General features: G+C 56.1%; 1 protein-coding gene across 2 annotated transcripts; it reads left to right on the plus strand.

Annotated features, from left to right (window-relative positions):
- Positions 1 to 303: 303 nt before the first annotated feature.
- On the plus strand, positions 304 to 7805 carry LOC102445604 (perilipin-3-like). Of its 2 annotated transcripts, none has more exons than XM_089774908.1 (8): positions 304 to 436; positions 1583 to 1650; positions 2733 to 2928; positions 3354 to 3436; positions 3814 to 4078; positions 6104 to 6294; positions 6431 to 6568; positions 6642 to 7805. In XM_089774908.1, exons 1-8 carry the CDS (start codon positions 400 to 402, stop codon positions 6984 to 6986), a joined length of 1323 nt encoding a protein of 440 aa, XP_089631034.1. In that variant the 5' UTR covers positions 304 to 399; the 3' UTR covers positions 6987 to 7805. The 2 variants fall into 2 exon arrangements, with proteins under 2 accessions (XP_089631034.1, XP_006110783.3); XM_006110721.5 differs by having other exon boundaries at positions 6431 to 6553.
- The last annotated feature ends 3142 nt before the right edge of the window (positions 7806 to 10947 follow it).

The following is a 10947-nucleotide window of genomic DNA, read 5'->3' on the forward strand; positions in this document are numbered from 1 at the left end:
CACTGATTGTTACTAGACAAACAAGGTGGGACCCACATGGCTCCAGTAGCAGGAAATTCCCTTGTTTGGAGAGATATTTAGCAGCACCAGGAGGTCTGCAGGGCAAGGGAGCAGGCCCTAAAGCCTAGACAGCCATCACTGCTCACACAGACCAGCCCCCAAGACCCCAGCCACAGACCAAAGTCCGAGCCTTCCTCCAAGCCAAGTGCCTGCGAGGGGCGGGACTTAAGGCTCCACACCTGGCTTGAGCGAGCTCACGTGTGACCAATGAGGATCCATTTCTAATGCAACTCGCTAGAGAGCCCCACCCATTTGCCAGCCTCCGGAACGAAGGGGCGGGGCGGGTCTCGTGGGCGGGGCTTAGTGCTGCTATATAAAGGCTGGGCAGGCACAGGGCTTATGTTGCTTCTGGCTGAGAAGGGAGCAGGAGTGAGAGGTAAGGGGTCTGGAAGGGTCTGAAACCTGCTGGGGGTGGGGAGCTGGGAGTTATTTATCAGCTCAAGTTAGATGGAATTTCAGTATCTAAGAACTTAAGGCTTGTTTATCCCCTTTCCCAGAGAGCTCCTGACTTAGCCTTTAGCCGCACTAGAAATGGAGACAGCGAACTCCAGCTACTCTATAGCTCCCTGGCTGGGCAGGGCTGTGGGGTTCCCCTCCCAGCATAGAAAAGTTTGTTTTGTTTTAGCTCTGTCCCTCTTCTCCTCCTGGGGTGAGGCTGGCTCATTCTCCCAACTAGCTGAAATGCAAAGTTTCACTTGGAGGCTTAAACACTCTTCTCCTCCCCCCCACCCTTCCAAAACAGGCATGTTTTGTCAGGAAGGTTCAAAGCAAACTGCTTGGCAGAGATGCTGTGCCCTGGGGTGCTGTGAACTCCCTGCTTGTGGAGACTCTCTTGGCTTGGCGCTATGGGAGGCTCCCCTTGGAACAATTGGCCCCTCAGTCCTCCTGGCTGGGGGAGAAACCCTGGACTGCGAGCCCCCCAAGGAGTCTATTGGCTTGTCTGTGCCTCCTGCGTCTTGTGACCCAAGTCTGAGTCACGCCTGGCTGGAACGCTTGGAGGCTGGTGATGCTGCTACAGTGGCCAGCCTTGCGGCTGGCTTATCTCAGGGCGTGTTCAAACCCCCCCCCCCCTGCTTCTCTGGGCCTGGGGGAAGGATCCTGCCTAGTCAGCGGGCTTCCCTACCCAGCTGTGGGGCGCTAAGCGGGTGTGGCCTAGGGTCACCGTGACCCTGGCTCCGGTTAGCAGCTGGCATCTGAAACGGCTGCGACACAAACCTGGCAAAGCAGGCGGTGTCGAAACAGCCCTGAGCTGTCTGGGGCGAAGGCCGCTGCTCGTTAGCGGCAGGGTCCTTGGGGGCGGATTTGCCCTGCCACCCTGGATTGCAAAGCAACGCCTGCCTCCCAGTGCCTGCTGCCTTGGGTCCCAGGGGGCTGTTGCTCCACGAGTTGTGCCGCTGAGTGAGGGGGTCACAAGTCTGCTCTCACTGCTGACCTCTGATCAGGCTTTATGGCTCTAGCATTTGCTCAGTCTTATCGTCAGTGTTGGCAGATTAACTAGGGAGTTTCTGTGTCTTCTAATCAGTTTCCCCAGATTGCACCATGGCTTCTAATGACCCCAGCGCCGCTTTCCCAAAGGACGAGGAGCAGAGGGTAGGTACACGCCGGGGGCAATAGAAAGTGGAGCTGAGCCTGCATAGGGGGTAAACGTAAACCACAGTTCTACCAGTACAATATTGCTTGGGCCAGCCCAGCGTCAGCTTGCTCAGGTGAGGGCAGAGAAACTAGGCACTTCGCCTGCCGTTTGCTGTCCCCACCTCCTCTACAGCAGTGTTCGAGCGAAGTAGGTTTGTCGTGTAGGCCTGGCCTCAGCATTGTGTGTTCGGAGAGGGCTTCTTGGCCTTGCTTTAATCAAAAGGCAGCTGAGTTCTACTAAGGCACCCTTGACCAGAGACAGTAGAGGGGAGGTCTAGGTTGGCTGCGGGGGGGAATAGATTTCACCAGGAGGGTGCGGAAGCACTGGGATGGGTTATCTAGGGAGGAAGTGGCATCTCCATCCCTGGAGGTCTGTCCCGGCTTGACAACGCCCTGGCTGGGATGTGTTGGGATCAGCCCCCCTGCCCAAAGGGGACCAGACTCCCCCTCCTGAGGCCTCCAGAATCACAGGGCTGGAGAAGTAGCCACACATGGCTCAGCCTGTGTTTGTCTATATGGGGCAGACCACACCCTGATGGGGAGTGTGGGGGAAGTAGTGCCACTTGCAGATTCCTGGTAAGTGTTTTTGCTGATCTCCTGCACCACAGCAGTGTGACATACGGCCCAGCCCTGACCAGTGTCCCCTGCAAGCTGGGGGCCTGGCTCTGCTCAGGCGAGTTTGCCGATGGCTAGGCTCTTGTCTAGAATGGTGGTGTGCACACGGATTCTTCATCCCATGGGAGGAGAAGATGGGGGAATACTGGCCCTGACTTGCATGACTTTTTCTTTGCTGTCTGGCTTTATTTGTGGCCTGGCCTCAAACATCAAATGTGCTAACAGTATGGGGAGCTTGAATACCCCTGGCAGTAGCGGGGCTCACCTGGCAAGCTGGGGAGAGGAGGTAACCCTTCTAAGAAGGGTGCCTGGTAGGCCATGTCAGCTGACAGACCCAGCTACCAATGGCAGGGCCCCTAGACTGCTTGGAGGGGGGGGGGCTGCCTGGTAGCTCTGCCCCCTACCTTACTGCCTTCTCCCCCTAGAACATAGCCAACCGGGTGGCCAACCTGCCCTTGGTCAGCTCTGCCTACGACATGGTCTCCACGGCCTACGCCGCCTCCAAGGAGAGCCACCCGTACGTCAAATCCGTCTGCGACGCGGCGGAGAAGGGCGTGAAGACCATCACTGCTGCGGCCGTCAGCGGTGCCCAGCCCATCCTGACCAAACTGGAGCCACAGAGTGAGTAGCTGGGGGTGGCAGGGCCCCATACTCTGCCCAAGGAGCTGGGCATTGAGCCCCCTGCCTGGGAAGGAGTCAGGCTGGTGTCCGTGAAGCCAGTGGCTGGTAAAACATCACCCCTTCCCTAGAGGGCCATAAACACTCCAGCTGGGCAATATTAGGGACATGCCCTGGGGTGAGCCCGCTTAAGGGATGGAGCCACCGTAGCTGGTCTATAGGCAGCATGAGCTCAGGGATTCCTGGATCTGCCCGTTCTCTGCAGCCGTATCTGAGTATGACGGAGTGGGTCCACTCCCCTCTGGGCCTGAGCCAGGCTTCTGCCTGCTGTCCCACCCCCCAGGCAGGACCCCAGTTCTCGAGCCCCCAGGACTTGCTGTAGCTGCGAGGGCTTCCTCGCGGAGACACTGAACTGCCTTGCTTCACAGTTTCCACTGCAAACGAGTACGCCTGCCGGGGGCTGGACAAGCTGGAGGAGAAGCTGCCGATCCTTCAACAGCCCACCGAAAAGGTCAGAGCCTCTCGGCTGCAAAGCCTTCCCCAGGAGTGGGGCGGTGCCCTCGGCTCCTCTGAGCAAGGAGCAGGAAGACCAGCAGCAGAGCGACATGTCACCTTTCTGCCCTGTGGTGCTGGCTGGTACCTGTTGCTGCTGCTCTGTTTGCTCAGGGAGGGAGGGGTGTAGCCAGCCAGAACTAATCCACTGCTGGTGGGGTCTCTGCAGCCTCATGCAAGCCTGGCGGTGCAGAGTAGGCACTAGAAACATGCTGATGAGTTTAATGATGGGCCCTGAACGGGGGGAGGGGCGGAAGCAAAGCTGCATACCCCCCATGCAGCAATATTCCAGCCCTGGCTTGCAGCCTCATGTGATGGAACCTCCGTCCTCCCTAGATCATCTCGGATACCAAACAGCGGGTGACTGCCACCGTCACCGGGGCCAAGGACGCAGTGAGCAGCACCATGACGGACATGGTGGATCTGACCAAAGGGGCCGTCCAGGGGGGCGTGGAGCTGACCAGATCGGCCGTGACGAGTGGTGTGAACACGGTCCTGGGCTCGGCTGTGGGCCAGATGGTGGCCAGTGGTGTGGATGCCATGCTGGGCAAGTCAGAAGAGCTGGTGGATCACTACCTCCCGATGACCGATGAGGAGCTAGGTGAGACTGGGAGCTGCAGCTCTACCCCATGCACTGGGAAAGGAGGATTTTGGGGGGGGGGGGCACGGGTGATGGCTCCAGTGGAAGCCAGCCTACAAGGCTGGGTTTGGTTTCCTGACAATTTAAGAGTCTTGAGGTTCCTCCCAGCTGTTCCCTAGGAGATTCTACTTCTACATAATAGAATGCACACAACCACCATTCCTGGGGTGGCAGCTAGCCTGCCTGGAAGCTTCACATGAAGTGGAAACATGGGGGGGGGGGGGACCCTATTCTCTACAGGCTCCTCTGAGCAAGGAGACAAGAGGAAGCTTATAGCCAAGAGACAAAGCTGAACCATCTGCTCCCCATCTCTGCCTTGCATCTTGTAGACCCTAATACATCGGAGATGCTGGGGCTGCTTGGCCCAGGGGTGGGCCAGACTTGGCCCCTCCAAGCCATTTGATCAGCCCTAGTCATCCTGCTGCTCCAATTGAGACCTGGGGGTGGGGAGTGTGGCAATAACTGGCTGTTCAAAGTGGCTTCCCTGGTCTCCCCAGGGGCACATGGCACGTTGTGGGAGCCACCAACCATTTTGAACGGCAAATTACTTTGTGCACCCTCCTCTGCCCAGGCTCCGATTGGCCTGAGGCAGGGGATCATGTGAAATCTCATCCCGCCAGGGGTGTGCAGGGCTCTCTGGGAGCAGAGCTGGCCCATGACCACAACCAGCATTTGAAGTGACCTTCTCCCCCTCTCCCACACAAACTGTTGCCTGCCAGGCAACCTGAGAAGACACCAAGCTGGGACCAGCACCACCTAAGCAGAACATGGTGGTCTGACCTCTCCCAAATAGGCGAACACACTGCCAGGGCAGTGTTCCCTAATGGCTAAAGCATTGGGGTAGAACTACTCCTGCCTCAGCCTGTCAGGTGCATCCATGGTGGAGCCACTCCCCAGCCAGTGAAATGGGGGTGATACCAGTTGCCTTTAGTCCAAAGGGGCCTTTTCGTGACAGTCCCTGGGTATAATCTGGTCTGTCAAATGGCAGCATCCCTGCCTTGTTGCCAGCACAGCCACTCAGCCTGAGCTCACAGCCAAACCAGGCTCCTGGCTGTCCTACAAACAGGGCAACCCCTGTGGGTTCTTGGTCTCCCCTTATACCCTATACGTGTGCCTTGGCCAGTGCAAGCTGTAACTCTACCATTCCCAAGGTGGAGAGACCGCACTGCACCAAGCCTGTCGCGATTGGTGCTTCCCCCACCCAACACTCCAAACACACTGGCCAAGATGTAACTTAAGGTCTGTGCAAGGCAACGAGAGCAGGAACAGGCTAGAAAAGACAACACGCCAGCGAGTTCCTGCCAGCCCAGGCCCCCTGCCACAATCGTGCACAGGAACGTGGGACCTCAGAGCAGGGGTGGGAGGTGCTGGAGGGATGCAGGGGTGGGAGGTGCTGGAGGGATGCAGGGGTGGGAGGTGCTGGAGGGATGTAAGCGACTAGTTGACTATCCGATAAGCAAATGCTTATCAGATTAGTGACTAGCTGCTTTTTCTTCCCCCACCCCCTGCTGCAAGGGGGGAGGGAGAAGCAGGATCTGGTGCTGCAGGCAGTAGTCTAAAAGTTGGTCCCTCCCAGCACCTTCTCCATGGGGAGAAGGGGCAGAGAAACACACGGTGCTTCCACCCTTGAAGTCACAAGCAGGCTCTTTCTACCCATCAGAAGCACTGCAGGGCATCTGGGGCAAGGGGGCTCAGTCCCCCATGTTCCCACGGATGCTTGGCTTTTGACATGTACTAGAGCCCTTGTGGCTCTTGTCTAAGCAAATAGTCATGCAAATGACATCGACTCTTCGATTAGTTGGTCTAAATGAAGAGTCTTTGGGTGCAGTGCTGGTCAGTCCCCATCGACCTCTCTCTCCTGAGGCACACTTGGCACGTCACCCTGGGCACAGGCAAACTTGAGACTGCTCAGTTGGCAGAGCAGGCTAGAGGTGAGGGGGTGGCCATGTCCCCCTGGTCCCACTAACCCTCCTCCCCCACTTCCAGCTAAACTGGCCACCTCGGTGGAAGGCTTCGAGGTGGAGCAGCAGAAGCAGCAGCAGAGTTACTTTGTGCGCCTGGGGTCCCTGTCCACCAAGCTGCGCCACCGGGCCTACCAGCACTCCCTGGGCAAGCTGCGGGATGCCCGGCAGAGCACCCAAGAGGCTCTGTCCCAGCTCCACCAAACCATAGAGCTGGTAGGAAAACAGCTGTGCCCTGTGCGCACCCCCGGTCCTTGGAAGTGTCTCGGGACAGGCCCCTGCTGCAGCTGAACCAGCTTGTGGGCAGGAGTCAAACCTCGCCAGGGCTGATGACGGGCGTCTTTCCTTCCAGATGGAGCATGCCAAGCAGGGGGGTGCTCAGAAGCTCCAGGAGGGCCAGGAGAAGCTGCACCAGATGTGGCTGGAGTGGAGCCAGAAGCAGCCACACAAGGAGACAGTCTCCGTGCAGCCACAGGTGGGTCTCCATGGGGTAACTCTAACTTTCCAGTAACTCTGGGCGCAGGGAAGGCTCCTTTCTTGACTGACCTGACCTTCCTCTGCAGCAGGTGGAGGACCAGGCTCTAGCCATGTCCCGCAGCCTCACCCAGCAACTGCAGACCACCTGCCTGAGCCTGGTGGCCGGCCTGCAAGGCCTCCCCGCTGACCTCCAGGACAAGGTGCAGCTGGTCCGTCACAACGTGGACGAGCTGCGTGCCTCCTTCGCCGCCGCCGGCTCCTTCCACGACTTGACCGGCAGCGTCTTGGCCCAGAGCCGGGAGCGCGTGACCAAGGCCCGGAAGCTGGTGGATGAGCTGATGGAGCAGGTGGTGCAGAATGCCCCCCTCTCTTGGCTGGTGGGACCCTTCGCCCCATCGGGCAAGCAGCAGGAGGAAATGGAGATGGAGTAGCCTCCTGCCCGTCCGGCTTCAAGGCTCTAGGCTAAGCCTAGAGCTTCTGTGGGGGAGGGGAGTAACTCCTGCCCCTGCATCACTTCCTGTTACACAGCTAGCCTGGCGCTGGAGCACAGCACAGGGTGGCCAGATTCAGTGCCTCAGCCCTGGCATCCCTCTTGCTGCACTGAGCTTGGCTCTTGGATGCAGAAGCTTCCTCCATGGGAGACAGCCACTGTGGGCTGGGTCAAGCTCCCAGTGAAACTCACTGGCTCTGAACAATCCATGACCCCCTGAAATGGGGCTTAAGGCAGAGCTGGGGTGCCCTGGCAGCCACCTCTAGGTGAGTCGTCAGAACATCTGACTTCCACCCCATCAGGGTCCACAGGCTGTCCAGCACCTCTAACCTAGACTATTCCTATTAGCAGCAGATCCTAGGAATCCAAAATGCTGGCATGCAGTCTGGTCTTAGACCATCACTCAGGTGGGTAGCCCTGAGTGGACACTGGCAGGCAAATCCTTCCACTTTTAGCAAAGCGCTAACACTGGCAGATCCAAGCCTGGGATCTCTGCTCCAACTGGGTATTTGATGTAAGGTCCCAACAGCAGCTCCCAGCTAACTGCAGCTTAGTCCTGTTAAACATACAGGCTGCTCCAGCCTTGGAGCTACCACATCACAGCTCCTTGGTGAGACCAGGAACTGACCAGTGCACTCAGTGCCCAGCACTGCTGTCCTTCCAGGATTCCCTGCCTGCCCAAATCAAAGTGCCTTGGCTCTGACTTCTGTATCTGATAAGAACCGGTTGCTTGCAATAAAGCTGTACTTGCATTGACAAAGTCCTGTCTGTGTGGTGTGTGGGGCCCGAGCTTGAAGGGCCATGACAAGTCTCCTTCCCAGCGCTGACAGAAGCTGGCCCCTGCTGTTGGGGGATGGATTCTCCCTTCCTCCAACAATCCCCTCCCCAGCAGAGCTTTGCCTTTAGAGCAATGGCTGGAGGGCTCTGAATTAAGCCCTATAGACCCTGCTTCTTAGTCATCTACCTAGGTCACCTCATGGAGACAAACTCCTGAAACCATTCTTGAAATGGCTGTAATTGGCCAACTCTCGTCTCTCTTGCTTCCCCTGTACACTTAGCATCCTGCACAGAGCTAGCTGGGGCGATGGTAATGCTGTTGGACTCCACTGTGCCTTCCCTTCCAGCTGCCCCTAGCTCTGCAAGGGCATTTATGCAACACACAAGCTCAAAGGGTCTCTACAAAGATCTTCACTTCTGTGTAAGGAAGTGGGTTTGGTTTTTTGTTTTCTGGGGGACCTCACCATCATTGGCAACTATTTGAAGTGCCATTAATAGAAGCAAAGAAAACATTAGGTCAGGGTTCTACAACTTGCTTGGGTTTAGCCTTCCTCAGTCTTACAGAAACATCCTCCACTTTTCTGGATCCTGTTTGTTTTGTGTTAGCCTTAGCCTATCAGCCATGGCCACACAGTTTATCCCTCAAACATCCTGCCAGCTCATTTCAATGGCATTAGGATTACCTGGGCTACATCTAGACTGGCCCCTTTTCCGGAAGAGGCATGCAAAGCAGGCAAGTCAGAATAGGGAAATCCGCGGGGGATTTAAATAAACATGGCTGCTGCTTTTTTCTGGCTTGGGGGAAAAGCCGGACAAGAGCATCTAGACTGGTGCGATCCTCTGGAATAAAGCCCTCTTCTGGAGGATCTCTTATTCCTACTTACAAGTAGGAATAAGAGATCCTCCGGAAAAGGGCTTTATTCCGGAGGATCACACCAGTCTAGACGCTCTTTTCTGGCTTTCCCTAAGCTGGAAAAAAAGCAGCAGCCATGTTTATTTAAATCCCCCACGGATTTCCCTATTCTGACTTGCCTGCTTTGCATGCCTCTTCCGGAGAAGGGGCCAGTCTAGACAGAGCCCTGGGGTGCATGGAGTCAGCATCTTCTACCAAAATACATGGGTTAGGCAGCAATAGTGTCTGGCTTTTTAAGTGAATGGCTGATGACACTTTGCTAACACAAGACAGGACCATACAGCACTTTAAAGACTAACAAGATGGTTTATTAGGTGATGAGCTTTTGTGGGCCAGACCCACTTCCTCAGATCAAATTATGGAAGAAAATTGGCATGACCATACCAAAGGGCTACAATCAAAAAAGTGAACACATAGATGTGGTCACTTTCTTGATTGTATCCCTTTGGTGTGTATATGGTCATGCCCATTTTCTTCCATAATTTGATCTGAGGAAGTGGGTCTGGCCCCCAGAAGCTCGTTGCCTAATAAACCAGCTTATTAGGATGATACAGCACTTTAAAGACTGTCTCGTTTCATGGCTACATCCCTATTAACAGGTGTCATCACCTACAATGATGCTTATGTCAGCACTAGAATCGCCAGCCGTTCTCTTTCCAAGCTTAAACCTAGTAGCTCTCTGCAGTGTGTCGATAACTGAACTCAATGCCAAGATGCTGTTACAGCTCAGGTTTAACAGAGCAGGCAGCTGGGCTAGAGGTGGCCGTGATGGTACTGGGGAGGGGAACCGTTGGGCGTGGCCATTTCTTTCCCTGCTCAGGAAAAAGCCAGTGGGCATAGGGAAGCACAGGAGTCACTGCTGCTAAAGCAAAGGCTGCCCTGGAATAAGGAGGCAGGGGACCACGCTGCTGGCCAGCTGTAGCTTGGTGGTTGTCACTAGACACCGCTGCTGGCATTGTCAGCTGGCAACCCACTCTCACTGGCCTGTGCTAGTCCATGTGTGCGGCAAGTGACAATTCACACGTGCTCAGAGGATTAAAATAGGAGTGAGCTTATTCCACACACAGCCCAGCTGTCTCTCTCCAGCTGGACAGCGCGGTCTCTGGTGCAAAAACCACCTCCAACAAAGAAGGCGTGTGCAAGGTGGCCAAACAAGGTGCTCCTGAAAGCGATGGCAGCGCTGGCTGCATTCACAGCTCCATACGTCCTGTTTCTCAGGGCGCATCTCGAGCTCCAAACTTGCCCACATTTTTTTTTTTTTGGCAAGAGCTGTTGCACCATTCCACCGGCTACAGCAGTCTCGTGGTTTTCCACAGCCTTAAGCACTACCCGTACCTGAGGTAAGTTTCATACCGTAGCTCTCTTCTTCCCCCTTTTTGCTCATTCAGTGAGCACGCTTGGCTGAGGGCGACCAGGGCTTATACCTCAGCTGAGAAGCAGGCTGGGTGGCTGGTGAGGAGGGAGCCCCATACAACAGGCAAACCTGAGCATGGGGATAACTCGCTCTATACCAGTGATTCCCAAACTTTTCAGCATCATGCCCCCCCCTTCTGATTTTTTTGAAAAACCCTCCCCCCCCCCCCCAAAAAAAAAAAAAAACTTGAGCAAAAAAAAAAGGAACTAGGCAGGGCGGCAAATCTTAATTGTGGGGGGGGAGGGCTGGGTCATCTCATGCCCCCCCGCCCTGGAATTTCTTCACACCCCAGTTTGGGAACCCATGCTCTATACAGACCAGAATGGTCCAGTCACAGTGGAGTGTCCCTGTTCGTCTCAGTGTGTAACAATGACGAGGGGCCCCCTACACTTTACTGGTCGATGTGGGTATAAGCTGGCATCGGGCAAAACCGCTTTTGCACGATGCATGATCTGCACGGAGAGGGGGCGGGTCTCCGTGCACGTTTGGAGTCGTGATGCACCCTGCAGCCGCCTCCCCGTTTGAGTCTGATCATCGCCGCAACGCCCAGCTGGAGGGCAAAGCACTGCAAGTTCTAGGGCAGCCACGTGGCCAGAGACTGGGGCAGGCATCCCAACCCGGGAGAGGGGAGAAAGAGCCTTCCATGCCCCTCCTGTGGGAGCCGTTCCAAACAACGGTTTGTAGGGCCAGGGTGGGAGGCTGACTCCTATGGGGGAGAATATGGGCTGGCGAGGTGCAAGGCCTAGAAGCCGAGTCTCCTAGCCCCCAGCTGAGCGCTCCAGCCACTGGGCTGGCTGG

The sequence above is a fragment of the Pelodiscus sinensis genome, chromosome 32 (assembly GCF_052426305.1).
Source record: "Pelodiscus sinensis isolate ZL-2025 chromosome 32, ASM5242630v1, whole genome shotgun sequence".
Classification (NCBI taxonomy): domain Eukaryota; kingdom Metazoa; phylum Chordata; order Testudines; family Trionychidae; genus Pelodiscus; species Pelodiscus sinensis.